Below are 19,332 nucleotides of genomic sequence, written 5' to 3'. Positions count from 1 at the left end.
CACTCACTATCCAATCAACATCACCCATCACTAACCACCACCACCCACCACCATCACCACCACTCGCCATCACCACCACCACCCACCCTCACTACCCATCACCACCGCCCGCCACCACCTCCAACAACCACTACCACCCATCACTACCCACCACTCATCACTACTCACCACCCATTACCACCCACCACCCCCCACCCACCTCCACCACCACCCATCACTAGCCACCGCCACCACCCACCACCCATCACTACCCACCAGCCGCCACCACCACCACCCTCCACCCACCCATCACAACCACCACCATCACCAACCACCACTAGCACCACCCAACCAGCACCACCCGTCACCACCACCCACCTCCACCAAAACCACCACCCATCAATATCACCACCACTTGCAACCACCCACCCACACACCACCACACATCACTAACCACCCACCACCCATCACTACCCACCATCCACCACACCACCACCTGCCACAACCACCACCCGCCGCCACCACCACCACCCAACCATCACTACCCACAACCACCACCCGCCACTACCACCCATCACTACCCACCAAAACCAACCACTACCCATTACCCACCACCCACCACAACCTACCACTCATCACTACCCATCACTATCTGTCATCACCACCACCCAACCATCATTACCACTACCACCAACAACCACCACCCACCACCACCATCACCACCCAACCAACACCACCCGCCATCACCACCCATCACTATCACCACCACTTGCAACTACCCACCTACGCACCACCACCCATCACTAACCACCACCACCAACCACCACCCATCACTACCCACTGCCCACCACCACCACCACCCCACACCACGACCACCACCAAACTATCACCACCCACCTTCATCACCCATCACCACTGCCCGCTGCCACCACCAACAACCACTACCTACCGCCCATCACTACCCACCACCACCAACCACTACCCACCACCCATCACTACCCACCACCACCCACCACCCACCCACCACAACCACCACCCACCACCACCAACCACCACCACCCATCACTACCCATCACCCACCACCACCCGCCACCAGCACCACCCGCCACCCACCCACCACCACTAACAACGACCACCGGCCACCACCATTACCACCCACCATCATCACCACCCAACCAACACCACTCGCCACCACCACCCACCTCCACCAAACCCAGCACCCATCATTATCACCACTACTTGCAACCACCCATACACCCAACACCACCCATCACCGCACACCACCACCACCCATCACCACCTCCCTGCCTCCACCATCCACCGCCACCACGCCTACCCCAACTACAAAGATTTGTTATTGTGTTTTTGATTCATTATTTTTTCTCATGTATATAATCACATGTGATTATATGTATCAAGTCACATGTGATTATGTGTATCGAATCATGTATGATTTATATGTTATTAAATATATATAATCACATGTGATTAAATAGACGTGAAAAACTAGTGAATCGAGAATGCAAAATTGAATATTGTCCATGTAAATCATATGTGATTGGATACATATAATTACACGTGATGACATATTTTTAATAAAATATTATTTACGTGGGTCGTATTTATTTCTTGTTTTCGATTTAATAATTGGCATCGTGCATTAAATCACATGTGATTATATGTATTTAATCATATATGATTTACATGGACAATATTTGTTTTCATGTGTTGATTCAATAGTTGTTCTTGTGTATTTAATCACTTGTGATTATATTTATTTAATCACATGTGATTCGTATGGAAAATATTTATTCTTGCGTCGATTCAATAACTGTTCTAATATATTTAATCACATGTGATTATATATATTTAATTACATATGATTTTTGTGGATAATATTCACTATTTCTTTATCAATTCAATAGTTGTACTCATATACTTAATCACATGTGATTATACATATCAAATCGCATATGATTTATATTGATAATATTCATGATTCAATATTTTTTCTTATATATTTAATCATATGTGATTGTATGTATTAATCACATATGATTAATATGGAAAAAGAAAAACTATTTAACCAAAAATACAAAAATAAATCTTGTGTACAGAAATCCTATGTGACTAAATGTACAAGAACAACTATTAAACAAGAATGTGAAAATGAATATTGTCCATATAAATCATATCTAATTAGATACATATAATCTCATGTAATTAAGCACACAAGAACAACAACTAAATCGAGAACGTGAAAATAATTATTTTCCATATAAATGCTATGTGATTAGATACATATAATCACATGTGATTAGATACATATAATCACATGTGATTATATTCATTTAATCACATATGATATTTGTGGACAATATTTATCTTCGTGTTCTCGATTCAATAGTTATTCTTGTGTATATAATCGTATGTGATTATATCTATCTAATCACATATGATTTATATAGACATCATTATTTTTTTTCCATATAAATCATATGTGACTAGATACATATAATCACATATGAATACATGTATTTAATCACATATGATTACAGTGGACAAAGAACAATTACTGAATCGAGAATGTGACAATGAATTTCATCCACATAGATCATATATGATTGGATACATATAATCACATGTGATTATATGTATTTAATCAAATTTGATTTATGTAGACAATATTTATTTTTCTGGCTTCGTCTGAATAATTGCTTTTGTGTAATTAATCACATGTGATTATATATATATATATATATATATATATATATATATATATATATATATATATATATATATATATATATATAAAATCACATATGATTTGAGGTTGACAAGATTCATTTTTTCCTTCTTGATTCAATAGTTGTGCTCATGTACTTAATCACATACGATTATGCATATGATCACATGTGATAAATTACATGAGAACAACTACCTACCACACTCCACCACCCATCACCACCACCCGCCACCACCACCATACACTACCATCACTACCATGCACCACCACCTCCACCCACCACAACCCACCCATCCACTTACCACCCACCACTACAACCTATCACCACCATATTTTACCATTACTCACCACCCACTATAACCACCACCCACCACCCCAGATGTCACCCCACCACCCTTCACTACCGCCACCACCTATCAGCTAACACCACCATACATAACCACCGCTTGTGATTATGTATATATAATCACATTTGATTATGTGTATCTAATCACATCTGTTTTATATGGATATTATTTATCCATATAAATAATATGTGATTGGATACATATAATCACATGTGATTAGATATATTTAATCACATATGATTAAAGTTAAAAAATCAATAATTGAATCGATAACAATAAATCTTGTACACGTAACTCATATGTGATTGGATACACATAATCATATGAATCATGTGTGATTATATGTATTTAATCACATAAATCGTCTGTGATTAAAGATATATAGTCGTATGTGATTATTTGTGTCTAATCACATATGATTTATATAATCAATATTTCTTTTCATGTTTTCCATTCAATAATTTTTCCCATGAATTTAATCATATATGATTATATGTATTTAATAACATATGACTAATGTAGACAAGTGTTTGTTTTCACATTTTTGATTTAATGGTTGTTCACTTGTATATAATCACATGTGATTATATGTATATAATCACATGTGATAAAATAAATGAGAACAACTATTGAATGGACAAAGCAAAAATGAATTGCGTCCACATAAATCATATGTGATTAGATTCATATAATCACACGTGATTAGATATATTTAATCATATATGATTAATTTGGATAAAGATTTGTTTTCGTGTTCTTGGTTCAATATTTGTAATCATGTATATAATCATATGTGATTATATAATCACATGTGATTGTATGTATATAATCACATATGATTTTTACAGACAATATTCGATTTTTCCAAGTAAAATCACATGTGATTAGAAACATATAATCACATCCGATTAAATGTATTTAATCACATATGATTAAAGTGGTAAAAAACAATTATTGAATCGAGAACGCGGAAATGAATCTCAGACACATAAATCATATGTGATTAGATACACATAATCACATGTTATTATATGTATCTAATCGCATATGTTTTATGTGGACAATATTCATTTACGTGTTGTCGATTCAATATTTGTTCTCGTGCATTTAATCACATGTGATTATACGTATCTAATCACATGTGATTATACGTATCTAATCACATATGATTTATGTGAATAAGATTCTAATTCACGTTCTCAATTCAATATTTGTTATCATGTATTTAATAATATGTCATTTTATGTATTTAATCACATACTATACGATTAATATAGACAAAGAACAATTATTAAATCGAAAACACAAAAATGAATCTTATACATATAAGTCATATGTGATTAGATCATATAATCACATGTGATTTAATACGCGAGAACAACTAACGAATCGAGAACACGAAATGAATCTTGTTTCCTTGTCTCACTAGATAACAAACTACATTATGCCTTTCCTTGTTCACTCTGCTGGATTAGGGTATCCATGAACAATAACATAAAACAAGTAATACTTAAATAATACGAGAGTTACTGTAACTCACCACTTTGAACCTAGAAATTAGCTAGCATGAGATAGACGAATCTATTGAGTTGTGAGCATCCTAACACTCCTAAGGTGTTCATGCAAACCTAAGACCTTAGATCTATGTTTTACTATGAATACATGCAACTTTTGTTTTTCCTAGGTTCATAACCTATCTAGCATGGCATGGGGAACATTAAACATAATGGCTAGAAGAATTACATACCTTTCAATAGTGAGTTGATTCCTTGGAGTTTGAGAGCCAAGCACCAATAATGTGGATGCCTCAAATGGAAATCACAAATCACCACGAACTTGGAAAAACCTTAAGAGAGTGTATGCTAGCTTATAGAAATCGGCCACCTCTTTGCACACACACAGCTAGTGCCATTTCAAGCATCAGAAGCTCCTTTATATAGTGTGAGGAATTAGGGTTACATCCATGTAAATCCTAATACCCATGACTCTTCCTTTCCAAGGATCCATGGGTTAAAAGCTCCATGGACTATCCATGGACTCCCATGCATCCTAAGCCCATTCCAAATGAGCATTAGCCCACACTTTTATAAATACAAGAGCCCATATTTAATTAGTCACCTATGATCAATACAAATTAAATAATATGATTTCATATTAATATATTATAACTTATAATATATTAACAAATCATAATCATACAATTCTCAAAGGTTTAACCATATAAAAGTTCGGATGAAGTGCAACCCAAATGGACCATGCCGAGTCGGGTCAAGTATATACCAAATAAAGTTATGGACTTAGAAACCTTATCCAACAGTCTTCCACTTGTATAAGTCTAATAACTATATTTGCCTACATTACTTCAGGAACCAACAAGCAATCGTAGCTCTCAAAACACTGTTGAACTATGAAACGCCATTTTAGATAAGTGGCCATATAATCCTCTTGTAACATCCAAGAATTCAGGTATATCTCTTTGATCCTCTTCTTTCCTCAAGTTGTCATAATTAGTCCTTGAAAGAAATGTTTGGATTTTGAGTATGCTAGGCGTAAGGGAGAGTACGCGGTGCATACTCATGAGCATATTCTTGACGCAGAGTCTACCCAGTACGCTGGTCGTACCATAGTGTACGCTGGGCATACTAGGTTCAGATTGAAACCCTAATTGTGTGGTGATCCCTATATAAGGAACATTATGGCCTCACTTTTAGCCACCATTTCCAGAGAGCAAAACCCTAAGTGTGCCCTAAACCTCGTTCTAGAACTTTTGTGAGTGTGGTCGAGCTTGAAAGTGTTCTTGTGTGCTTTTGAAGAGAAGGAGGTGCCATTGAAGGAGCTATAGTTGGAAGGCAAGCTTTGGATATGAACATTCTAAGGTTGGAGCATCATTTGGAGGTAAAATGCTTGGAGCTTTCTCAATCTTTTTGATTTGTGCATTATGGACCATTTCTATGGTTTTTGTCCCAAACGTGGAGACTTTATGAGTAAAGGACCTCCATAGACCTTGATCTGTCCATATTCAGTGTATAAAGTGTTATAGATCCATAAAAAACCAATCTTGGACGTTAGGAGTGAGCCATGCATGAGGTATGAGCTCTTTAGTGAAGGAAGTGGTGAGTTTTGGGTGATGATGACCTTTACAGCCATGCAAAGGCATATAGTCTTCGACTTTATGGATTAGGAGGCTGTAGGGGGTCCAGATCTGTATTTTGAGCCAAGGTCTTAACTTATTAAGACCAAAAGTGAGATGATAGTAAAACTGGGAGGTACGCTAAGCGTAAATCCCAGTATGCGGGGCGTAGGGTTCAACCAGCCTGATATCAGTGTAGTGGTCGAGTATGCCTAGCGTAGGGATTTGGTACGCGTCGCGTACCCCTCAGGGTTGACTTTTGTTGACTTTTAGGGTTTAGTCAAGAAATGGACTTTTGGACCATTGAAGGGGTAGAATGGTCTTTTACCCTTCTGAGAGAGAGCATAGGAAGGGATTAGTCTAGCTTTTGAGAGCCTTTATTAAGTAGAGATATTTTTTGTATGTGATTAGGCGGAGGCTATATCAGTGTTTCGAGTTCGAGATCTTTCGAGTTACCCGAGGTGAGTCTTCTCACTATATTTTAACTAGAATGGTAGTTATGTGTGAGCAGAGGGTCTTATGTGCTTTTTGAGTTATACATGTTGTGTGATATGTATTATATGCTATATTGTTGTTGCTTACACCGGACTGGAGGGTCCAACGAACTATGAGGCCAGAGGGTTCTCAATCAAACAGGACCGGAAGGTCCAACGAGCTAGACTGGACCAGAGGGTCCAACGAGCTACGGGATTGGAGGGTCCCGCTGAGACACATGGGTCGGAGGCTCCTACAGAGTATAGACTCGAGTGGAAAATTTGTTGTATGTGGTATTTTGGGGAACTCACTAAGCATTTGTGCTTACCATGTTATGTGTTATGTGTTTCAGGTACTTTCGAGGATCACGGGAAGGCACCGACGTGATTGTACACACACTCTTGATATCGAGCTATGATGGTGGATCATGGATTTGAATAATTGTATTGAAAGCTTGTTGGATGTTTTTGAGAACTTATGATGAGACATTTGTTTTATGAGTTTTAAAATTTAGAAATTTTTTTAAAAAAAAATCATGTCGTTACACCTCTGTTCTAGATATCAGCCATACATATACATGGAACAATGTCATACTTATTGTCCAGCAGTTTCTTTCACATAAAACTTAATTGAACACATCAACTTAGTTCTATCCGGGCCCGGTACATGGGTCAACCCAAAATCATCGAGGGGCCCAAATATCGCTTCTAATCCAAGAAGGAATAGATATACTTCAACTCATATGCTTGTTCTACTACATGTTGAATTATAAACAAAGGCATGTTTTATAACATCGAGTTACCGATGTGTTTACATACAATCAATGTATAACCAACTCATAGGCAACAAGTCATATCTCTAGGTTTGAAGAATTATATGATATTACCGTCTCACGATCACTCGAGATAAATTCCATGAAGTGATGCAAGTGAGTGTGGGTTTATTCCAATACTCAGAACTTATGAGCACTCATGAATGTTGTAGCAACCATTGCTATGGCTAAACACTTTTAGTCATCTACAAGCCCAATTCATGATAGTATTAATTCATACCTACTTTCGACGTATGACCGACTGTGGAAGTTTGAATAAAGTAATTTATTCTGGAAGTCAAAACATGCAAAGCTGAAACAATAGTACATAATTGACAAAAGACAATGACACCTTACTCATAAATAAACACACCTTTTCTTCATCATCAAATGTCGATTACATTTTACAAGTTTTAGAAATAGCTATCTAATCTGTAAAACTAATATCATCCTTCAGCCGGATGCGCCTCGCATGCTGTAAGTGCCTAACCCTCGACAGTCCCCTGGTGAGGGGATCTGCAGGATTATCTTATGATAATACCCTCTTTTTCACGAGGAGTCCCTCTTCTATCTTGTGTCTTATGAAGTGGTATTTTCTGTCAATGTGTTTGGATCTTCCATGATCTCTTGGTTCCTTGGAAAAGGCAACCGCACTATTGCTATCACAGAAAATCTCCATAGGCCCCTTAATAGCTGGTATAACTTCAAGGTCTCTGATGAAGTTCTTCAGCCATATCGCCTCCTTTTTCGCTTCACTCGCTGCAATGTACTCTGATTTACAAGTCGAATCAGCTACTGTCTCCTGCTTAGAACTCATCCAAGTTATTTCCCCTCCATTTAAGGTAAAGACCTAGCCCGACTGAGAGCGGAAGTTATCCCTATCAGTCTGAAAGCTAGCATCACTATACCCTACTACTCTCATGTCATCACTCCCACCAAGGGTAAGAATCCAATCCTTAGTCCTTCGCAGGTACTTGAGAATATTCTTTACCGCAGTCGAATAAGCCTTGCCAGGGTTCCCCTGATATCTGCTGACCATGCTTAAAGCAAAGGCCACATCAGGGCGGGTACAAGTCATAGCATACATGATAGAGCCAACAGTAGAAGCATATGGCAATCGACTCATCTCAACTATCTCATCCTCTGTACTCGGGCTTTGAGCTTTGCTCAATTTAGCATTGCTTTGGATTGGTAGTTCTCCTTTCTTGGAATTTTGCATGTTGACCCTTTTTAACACCTTATCCAAGTAGGTACTCTAAGTAAGTCCAATTAGTCTTTTACTCATGTCTCTTAGTATCCTTATCCCTAGGATATAGGCAGCCTCTCCATGGTCCTTCATAGCAAAACACTTCCTAAGCCAGGACTTCACTTCCTGCAAAGTTGGGGTGTCGTTTCCTATGAGCGGTATGTCATCCTCATACAACACCAAGAAGCTAAATAAACTCCCACTAGCTCTGACATAAACATAGGACTCATCTTCACTTCTCGAAAAGCCAAACTCTTTGACTTTCTCATCGAAGCAAAGATTATATCTGTGATGTGCTTGTTTCAATCCATAGATGGATTTCTCAAGCTTACACACTCTATTCGGCTGCTCTGTACTGACAAAACCCTCTGGCTGACTCATGTAAACATCTTCAGCCAACTTCCCATTAAGGAAAGCTATTTTGACATCCATTTGCCATATTTCATAGTCATGAAATGCAGCAATGGCTAACATAACCCTAATAGACTTAATCTTTGCTACCGGTGAAAAGGTCTCATCATAATCAACTCCCGGAGTTTGAGAAAAACCCTTTACAACCAGTCGTGCCTTATAAGTGTGTACATTACCATCCATGTTGGTGTTCTTCTTAAAGATCCATTTTCACCCAACTGTCTTACGACCTGGTACATTGTCAACCAAGTTCCAAACTTGATTGTGATACATGGATTGTATCTCGTTGTCCATAGGCTCTTTCCATTTAGCAGCCTTAGGGCATGCCATGGCTTCCGTGTAGCTGTTAGGTTCATCCAAATTTACCAGTGTATTATCACTGATAAGTGTATCACCTTCTGCAGTAATATGGAAACCATAGTAATGCTCTGGTGCATTCCTAACTCTCGTGGAGCGCCTCAGAGGTACAGACTCGTCAGTCGGATCAACAGAAGTTTCCTCCTCAGGTTTATTGCTAGGATTTGAGGTTCCTTCACCACTTGACTCTTGAAGTTCTTCAAGATCAATTTGCCTCCCACTGTTTCCTTGGCTTATGAACTCTCTTTCACGAAAGACCCCTCTCCTTGCTACAAACACCACATTCTCACTGGGTCTGTAGAAGAGGTAACCAAAGGATTTTTGTTGGTAGCCGATGAAAATACACCAATCACTTCGAGGTTCGAGCTTATCGTGAGCCTCGCGTCTCACAAAAGCCTCGCAACCCCAAATCTTGATGTGGTCCAAGTTGGGAACTTTCCCAGTCCACATCTCATTAGGTGTTTTGGCAACCTGCTTTGTAAGGACTAGATTAAGGATGTGGGCGGCAGTCTCTAAGTCATACCCCCAAAAAGAGATTGGTAGAGAAGCTCAACTCATCATGGAGCAAACCATGTCCAACAAGGTCCGATTACGCCTCTCAGCCACACCATTCAACTGTGGTGTCCGGGGAGGTGTCAATTGTGAGACAATCCCACACTCCTTAAGATAGTCGAGGTAATCTGTACTAAGATACTCATCACCTCGATCGGATCAGAGCATCTTAACGTTCCTGCCCAATTGATTTTCTACTTCATGTTTAAACTCTTTAAACCTTTCAAAAGTTTCTGACTTATGCTTGATTAAGTAGACATAACCAAATCTAATATAATCATCAGTAAAAGTCAGGTAATAACGATTAGCATGCCTTGTGGCGGTTTTGAAGGGTCTACATACATCAGTATGTATTACGTCCAACAAACCCTCACCCCTTTCACTAGAACCAATCAAGGGTGATTTTGTCAATTTCCCAAGTAAACAAGATTCACAGCTATCATCTGACTTTAGGTCAAATGACTTCAAGACTCCATCCTTTTGGAGTTGGTCTATGTGTTTCTTTTTTACATGTCCAAGACGACAATGCCACAATGATGCTTTATCCAAGCTAGAAGAATCAATATACGACACATTATTTTCTAGGTTATCTACAACCGACATATTTTCATACACACCATCACAAGGTAATGCTTTAAAATAAAAAATATTATTAAAGAAAGCATTAATACTACCAACTTCATTATCAATAGAAAAGGTAAACCCTTGTTTTTACAAACTATGAAAGGAAATAATATTCCTCGCCATTTCAGACGAGTAAACACATTTATTCAAATCTAGCTTTAACCCACTACTTAGCAACAAAGTATAAACTCCAATCTTGGTAACAGGTGAAGCCTTCCTATTCCCCATGATTAAATTTATCTTCCCGTGCTCTACATCCTCACTTCTTAGGCCCTGCAAACCACAACAAATGTGAATACCACAACCTGTATCAAGGACCCAAGACTTAGAATATGGTAATCTATTAGACAATATAGTGTAAATACCTGCATGGGATGGTTTCACTTTCCCATCCTTGACATTGTGCAAGTACTTTGGGCAGTTTTGCTTCCAATGCCCCTTATTCTGGAAATAGAAGCATTCAACATCCTTAGGTATGGCAGAAGGAGTAGCAGAACCACTTTTGATTCCACTTGATGAGGAGCCATCAAGATACTTTCCCTTGGTACCCTTCGAATGGGCCTTCCTCTTCTTCCCTTTGCCTTGCCCGATAGCCAAAACAGGGGTAGTTGTAGGATTAGGAGTAGTAACAACCGACATACCTTTAAGACCACTTCTGGTGGTCTTCAGAAGTCCTTGAAGTTTGCTGAGTGTGACTTCCTCCTTGTTCATGTGGTATGTCATGCGGAATTGATCATAACACGAAGGTAAGGAGTACAAAATGATGTCAATTGCCAACTCCTCAAGGAAGTTCACATTCAATTTCTGCAAACGGTCAACATACCTTTGCATTTTCTACATGTGGCCCGTGATGGGTTCACCATCCTTCATTTGGGTTGTTATCATGGAGGAGATTATTTCATATCGCTGTTGACGAGCACTATGATGGTAGCGGTCCATCAAATCCTGGTGCATCTCAAAAGGATAATAGTCCTCATAGCACTTTTGGAGCTCGGCTGTCATAGTGGCCATCATGATGCTATTACATACATTTCTAGTAAACTATAATAGGTATAGTTTAGAGCTATACTACTTACTATTCCTAGTATAAGGAATCACACAAGAGTAAGTTCATCATGAGTCTATACAAATATACTACATACTATATGAAGAGATACGATTACATACTTTATGAAGAGATACTATTAGATACTATAACAGAGAATACTAGACAGAGAATAATATAACAGAGAATACTATATAAAGGATACTATATAGAGAATACTATACATAGAATACTATTACTATAACAAGCTTTAGAGATAACATAATGTGAGATACTACTTCATGACACATCGACCATTTCATTATGTCACGTTTTGTAACCAAAATCTTCTGGAGGGAGAGCGTGAGCTTGCATATAGATCTATACTAGATTGACTATCCTATACCTTTGATGTTCGCTACAGTGGGACTTGGAAGTCTATGGGTGCCAAATGTCATTTCTTCCGACGTCTTTCATCGTCGTGTTATAGTTAGATTAGTATGGTAACAATCATATCACATTTTTCCTTATTTAAACCACTGGTTTTAAGATAGTTATTACTTCAGTGATTAATACAAATAATACTGTAGTACACATATACAATTTCCCATTATATTCAAATTGTGATCTTCTCACATAAAGGGTAATATAAGGCGATATTTTGATAATAATAGTTATACATGGGAAAAACCTTCATTTTTACAGCGAAGCAAACCTTCAAAACAGTCGGGTCTTGGTAGAAGACTACTTTTTATACTAATAGGAAATATGGGATTTTCTAGGTTTTCATACTTATACAAACTTTTTCACTAAACATTTACAAGTCTTTTCTTTACAAGTTTACTAATCAATGACACTAAAATACTTATGAATTCACCAGCTTAAATGTGGATCTACGCTTTCAAAATAACTTGTACTCTCAGGTCACCAGTAGACAGGTACGATGACCAGGGTTTGAGAAGACGGAGCAGTCAAGACTCATCTTTTATTTTGATTACTTATCATGTCTTATTCTATAAAAGAACACTCATGTATAAAAATTTTACTATTAATGCAATGGATGATGTTGTTGCTTGTTTACTACTTTGCACTGTTGTGATACTTTACATGACGTCCTCCGCCCCACAACGTTTCCGTCGTTCTTAGTTTTGGGGTGTGACAGATTGGTATCATAGCATTGTTTATAGTGAATTGAGTATATCAACCCATAAAAGATATACAGACTATAAATACAATGGGATTAAAATACTCTGACCAAGAGTTTATACTTTTAAATAATAAAATATTTAACTAAGTGTACATGCATGCATTCATACTAAAATCAGTGTCACAGTGACAAAAACAAAAGTGTTACGATTGTTGAATATCACAAGTAAGCTCGGGGATGTATGGTCAGTCATGGGTGTGGCATAGCTTGATCAACTATGCTGGTCCGAGGAGTGATTAGCATATGCCCAAGAATGGTTGTGATATGGCAACAAGTCTAAAAACTTGCCAACACTACTACAATGAAGACATTAGGAGTATTTTTGTGTTACTATAATTACTTAGTTGAGAATTAAAGATCCTCATTAGTAGGTCAATAGTTGCTAAGTGGATACACTAAGGTTATATATAACTGGGATGACATAGACTTAGAATCTATGAATTTTGCTTTACCCCCTGTTCCTTGTGAATTTGGAGTTAAGGTCACTTATTCGAAGGCCTATCCTGTTTTGATTACATATAAATGGTATGCACTCCACAAATATTGAAGTAACTGATGAAGATTATCTTAAAATTATCCAGATAGTACATCTAGTAATTATTTCTTTATCCTCATTTCTCGCGTAGATAGCATGGTTGCACCCCATCCCTATGGCGACCCATATTTCCCGAACGAAGGCAATGTCAGATGGTTTGGAGAAGAGCCAGAATATGATCATCCAATCCCTTTGGACGATCACCATACTGAAGGCTTTTCGGATGGAGCTAACTCTGAGCTTGAGGTTGAGAACCTGCCCCTTGTGGCTGCCAACCCAAATCCTAACCCTCGTCCGGCTATTCAAGGCCCGACGCCTCCTTGGATAGAATGCTTGGAGACATGGAGCGAAGAACAAGATCATTCCATGCCAATCAACGGAGACCGAAGTTTCTATAACTTGAGCGAGGGAAGCTCATCAAACTGGTTTCTGCCAATCCTAGTCCATGGGGTTGCCCGAAACGAAATCCAGGGCAGGACAGCTCTTCATCACATCACAGAGGTTGATGCCAATGCAAGAATACATACCATCCGTACCACTCATCTTGAAAATGCAAGAATGCATACCACCCACCTTGAAAATGCTCGTGAGAGATCTGAGAGAGACCACGAGGCTTTGCTGCAAGCACTAGCTGAAACTCGAGTCGAAGTCATAAAGCTCCGAGTACGCCAGAGGGTGTACGAAAGACACATGCTAGATATGGAACGTCAACTGGCTTAACTAAGCACTCACTAGACGGATGACCGTCACCAGTAGGAGATGCTTTACTTTCCTTCCTTTTTTTAAGGAATCATTTTCCTGTCTATGTCCTATGTAGCACCTTTCTGTGTAACTACCCCAGTACCGTAAGTACTTTTAGTTAGCCCTTTATGCCGTCAAAACTTTTCTACTCCAGATATGATGTAAGACCTACTACAAGGTCAATTTTCCCGAACTTATTACATCCTAAATATCGATGATATTGACAGTCGGCTAATTTCTGTGTCAATATTTGTCCGAATACTTCCATCATACTATCATTAGAATTCTATCTGAAACTAACTCTAGTCAAGTTATTGAGCTATGGTATTTTAACTCAGGGATCACTTCCAATTCTGGTCGAAGGTTGGATCTTGTCATACTCACACCAATGATAATTTAGTTCGAAATAGAAAACGTCTTGTGACCATTCTATGAACTTACTTCTACTCTTTACTAGGACTGCATCATAGGGATGTAGGTCAAACCCTCGAGAACTTACTACTACTCTTTACATGAATGATCGAAATACATATAGGTTCAACCATAATCACTCATGAACTCCTTTTCTTTCGTATAACAGAATCATGTCATCATCCAGAAGTAGTCAGCCGAGAAACGAAATCCCTATCCTTCATATCGACGTCGTTACATTCCAAGCCATGGTAACAGCTGCAGTGGCAGCTGTGCTTGCAAACCTAAGCGCTAACAACGCAAGCAAGGTTGTCAAAGGGGTTGACAATTCTGATCGTTATATCGATCCAAGAAACCAACAAATGATAACAGTCACAGACTTGCAAAGCCGTAAAACCGAGAATAGGAAACGAAAGCGTCAAGCCCAAAAAGAGCGCAAGCGATCCCAAAGACTTGCCATGCAACAGCAACAAGTGGCAACCCCTGCCATTCCAGCACCGATCAGAACATACGAGGGAAAACTCCTGAAGTGTGACAAGTGTTGAATTCATCATAATGGGGCTTACCATGAAATGCAATGCTACAATTGCCACAAAAATAGGACACCATGCTCGTAGTTGTGGAGCACCGGCATGACCCATCACTCAAGTCCCTGACATCGGAGTCAACCAATCTTGTTATGGTTGTGGTGAAATTGGACACTTTAAAAGGAATTTTTCGAAAAGGAGGAACAACGAAAGCGCTCGTGTCCTCATAACTCCAACTCGAGACATCACTTCCACCACCGATTATGGTGGAAGTCGGATATGTCACCAATGCGATGAGATAGGACACCTCAAGAAGGATTGTCCAATAACAAAGAACTCTGGCGCAGACGGAAAGATACTAAGGATCACTGCCGCAGGAGAGACTACTCCGGACCCACGTTGAAATTCTAGGACGTTTCATCATAATAGACTTATAAACTGTTAAACACCAATGCAACTCGAGTATTGTCTTTTGGGAGATGCCACCGGTCAAGGGGCTCTCGTGCTGCGTATACTTGCTTTTTGTAGTATACCTTGTTCGCAGCAATAGTCTTGTAGTTAATCTAAAGTACTATAACTCTGTTAAAAGTTGCACTGTTGTGTTTTGTCTGTAACGCCTTTATGATCAAGTCTAATGCCTTTATTTCCAAGTGAGTCCGATATTATCATACAACTTGAGTCAATTCAATCCTCAGCTTCGTGCGTAAATTCTTTTCTCCGAAATCGCCTTTCTAGCGAAGCCGTCATTCCAGAACTCCGAGTTACTCATGCATATAGTACCTTATGTTTCATGTCCTTCCCGAAGAAACCTCGGCAAACCTCCCCATAATACCACTTGTATTGTACGTCAAGTTCAATCCGAAGACTCATACGGTTGATCTATCGCTGAGAAAGGTATACACAAGGGTGGTATAGAATCAAGGTTCTACAGGTTTAGAATTGATAATTCCGCTTTAACTTCTTGTCCTTGTTTGGATGTGAGCTTCAAGAAGAATCATTTATTCGACTATCTTTTCAATCTTAATTATATACGACTCGTATACATGAGACTGTGATTCATGAACCAAGTATGACTTCTAATATGAAGTTCAGGACGGAGACTGCCCAAAACTACGAGTGATCATGTTGCCATGCAGATAACTTAGAATCCAATCAAATGTCGTCTCGCCGAGCAGGGACAAGAGATGCAGATAGAACAGAAGTACCTATCATATTCCTTACTTCATAAGTAATCGTACTTTCTTTTGGGATCTTCCCGATATCTTTCCAGAAGAACTCCCAGGATTACCTCCATAACGTCAAGTCGAGTTCAGAATCGACTTAGTTGCAAAGGCTTTGTATGACCAAGCTTCTCACCCTGGGGAGATCCAGTCTAGTTCGTCTAAGAAGAAAGACGGATTGTTTAGTATGTGCTTCGACTATAGAGACCTCGACAAGATTACCATTTGGAAATCGTTACCCTCTGTCTCGCATAGATAAATTGTTTGACCAACCGCAAGGAACGATTTACCTTTCGAAGATGGATCTGAGATCCAAGTATCACCAGTTACGAGTGTTAGAGGAGGATGTCCCGAAGACGGCTTTCCGAACTCGTTGCGGATACTACGAGTCCGTAGTGATACCTCTCTGATAAGATCAATGCGCCCGTAGTATTCATGGACTTAATGAATAGGGTATGCCGTCCTTACTTGGATCAGTTCGTCATTGTCCTTATAAATGACATACTTATCTACTCTCGTAGTAAGAAAGAGCATTGAAAGCATCTACGACAGACCTTGGAAACATTACGATCAGAGAAGCCTTAAGCGAAGTTCTCTAAACGCGAGTTTTGGATTCGAAGAGTCGAATTCCTAAGGCACACTATTAGTAAAGTGGGAATTCAAGTGGGCCCTTCCAAAATCAAAACCGTTGAGAATTAGTCAGCACCAAAGACACCTACAGAATTTTGCAAATTTCTAAGCTACGCTGACAAGATAAAGAAACCTTTGGAATTCCAGGAGGAGACCACGTTCCTTTGAAAGTCTCACCCCGGAAAGGCTTGATACGTTACGGAAGACGTGGAAAGCTAAATCCAAGGTACATACAGCCTTTCGAGATTCTTGCTAGAATCGGCCCTGTAGCTTACAGACTCAACTTGCCCCGCGAACTTAACAATGTACATTCTACCTTCCACGTCTCGAACTTGAAAAAGTGTCTGTCTGACGAGACTCTTGTAATCCCACTCGACGAGATCGATATCAACAAGAGCCTCAACTCGTGCAAGAACCGTAATGACCATGGACTGACAGGTCAAGCAGATGAAACAAAGTCGCATCCCAATAGTGAAGGTTCGCTGGAACGGCAAGTGAGCACCAGAATTCACTTGGGAGTGCGAGGACCAGTGAAACTGAAATATCCTCATCCCTTTTACTTGATTATTCGTACCTACTTCCTTGCCTAAACTCTAATTTCGGGACGAAATTCCCTCTAACGGGGGGATGATGTGACAACCCGAAATTTCCTATCATGTACAGTCAAGCACTTCATTGAAATTCAAACTTACTCCTGCTAACTTTTAGCATAGTTTAGAGTCTGTTTGAGCATTCTGATCTTTAATACATCAAAGGATCACACTCTATAATGGGTCAACTAGGGTTCCAAACCACCAATCAAGCTTTAAACCCTCAAATGAGGAGTTTACGGCCATGAGACCATGAGTTTACGGCCGTAAACTCATGGGGCCGTAAAATCCATGCCTATATAAGAAAAACATAGCCATTTTTCATTCATTCTTGCCATTTCAAGCCTAGATTTCGGGTTTTCTCTCAAGTATCATCAAGAGTTTTGCTTCCAATCTTCAATCTAGTAAGTAAACTTTCCATTTTCAACTTGATATCCTTTCATATCTAGTGAATACACATGATTTCATCCATGAAATCTCTTCTTTTGGGTAGATCTTCAAGTGTTCTTCAAAACACCAAGAACACAAACTAGTGTTCTTAAGCCTTAAACACCCAAACAAGCTTCTAGATTGTAAGTACTCTTGTCCTAGCTTGTTGTATACTAGAATGGACTTGTGTACACCTTAGAAACATCAAGAAATCTAGAATGCAAGGGAGTTTACGAACAAGGCATCTCCCAAGGCCGTAAACTCCATAAGAGGGTGCAATGTTGCCCTAACTTCCTTCCAATTGCTTAGAACTTGGACTAGAACCCTTCACATTTCAGCTAAGGACCTTAACACAAGAATTTGGGGAGTTTGCCATGGGTTTACGGCCGTAAACCCACTAGGGCCGTAAACTCCATGGAGAGTGGTCCTTGGGCCATAAACTCAATAACAATGCCTTACAACCGTTAGATACAACCCTATGACCTTATAACACTTGAATCCAAGTGTTTTCCTTGTTCTAGGGTGTCTTTACTTGATGAATTAGTGTGATATTCACTAATTAAATGCATAGATATGTCTTTATATGTTAATAGGATCATTGTGTGTGTCCAAGTCTTCACTTGACACCTAGCACCTTGTCCAACACTTCCATACAATCCAATCACTACAGGTGAGTGCATACTCCTTAATCAACCTTTTAAATGTTTTTAAATGCTTTTATGGGGGGAATACAAGTTGAATAATACTAGTTATTATATCAATCACATGTGATTAATAACTAGCACACAAATGGATTTCACTATACTTTTAGTTGTTTTGCCAAACAAACTACTTCGAAATGATTTCTCAAACGCTTTTACATGTTAAACTATTTATCAAACTTGATTTCTATACTAAATCTTTCCTTTCAAATTCTATCAAAACTGTGTTTCAAACAAAGGGTTTCTTATACTTTAAACTGTTTATGTCAACAAATTGCTTTTAAATCGTTTTATAAATTGACATCAAGTCATCGATTTTATTATTAAATTCTTCAAATGTTTTACAAAACTTCTTTTAAACTTTTATATTGTCAAATGCATGCCTATATATGTATAGTTATGTAAGTAATGTTTAAAGGACTTAGGACTGCTAAATCGCTTTAATTCCTTTTCCTTCTTTGGATGTGGCTTAGGGTATCGGTTATTTGTCCGAATGTCGTCTAAATATTAGTTACATATTATGTATACATATGTAGAGATAAAAGTTCTATCAGTCAGTTCAGTACCTTTGGGTAGCAAAGGCATACTTTTGTTCATTCATATACATATATTACTAGTAAACTATAATAGGTATAGTTTA

The 19,332-nt window shown here is 38.8% G+C and overlaps 1 protein-coding gene across 1 annotated transcript; it reads right to left on the bottom strand.

The window, feature by feature from the left end:
• Positions 1-69: 69 nt before the first annotated feature.
• LOC128129085 (uncharacterized) lies at positions 70-733 on the bottom strand. Its single transcript, XM_052767779.1, has 4 exons — positions 662-733; positions 434-543; positions 256-357; positions 70-160 (listed from the first exon to the last, which is right to left on the bottom strand). Exons 1-4 carry the CDS (start codon positions 731-733, stop codon positions 70-72), a joined length of 375 nt encoding a protein of 124 aa, XP_052623739.1.
• Between the last annotated feature and the right edge of the window lie 18,599 nt (positions 734-19,332).

Source organism: Lactuca sativa, chromosome 9 (assembly GCF_002870075.4).
Source record: "Lactuca sativa cultivar Salinas chromosome 9, Lsat_Salinas_v11, whole genome shotgun sequence".
Lineage (NCBI taxonomy): Eukaryota > Viridiplantae > Streptophyta > Magnoliopsida > Asterales > Asteraceae > Lactuca > Lactuca sativa.
The sequence above is the reverse complement of the archived record's forward strand: the minus strand, read 5'-3'. Positions and strand labels throughout refer to the sequence as shown.

Coding starts and splice junctions, on each gene's coding strand:
- LOC128129085 (XM_052767779.1), bottom strand. CDS start 733: ATGGGTGGTGATGGCGGGTGGTGTTGGTTGGGTGGTGATGGTGGTGGT. Junction 544..661: donor GGTGGTTGTTGGTGGTAGTG/GTAATGATGGTT, acceptor GATGGGTGGTAG/TGGCGGGTGGTGGTTGTGGG. Junction 358..433: donor GTAGTGATGGGTGGTGGGTG/GTTAGTGATGTG, acceptor GTTTTGGTGGAG/GTGGGTGGTGGTGACGGGTG.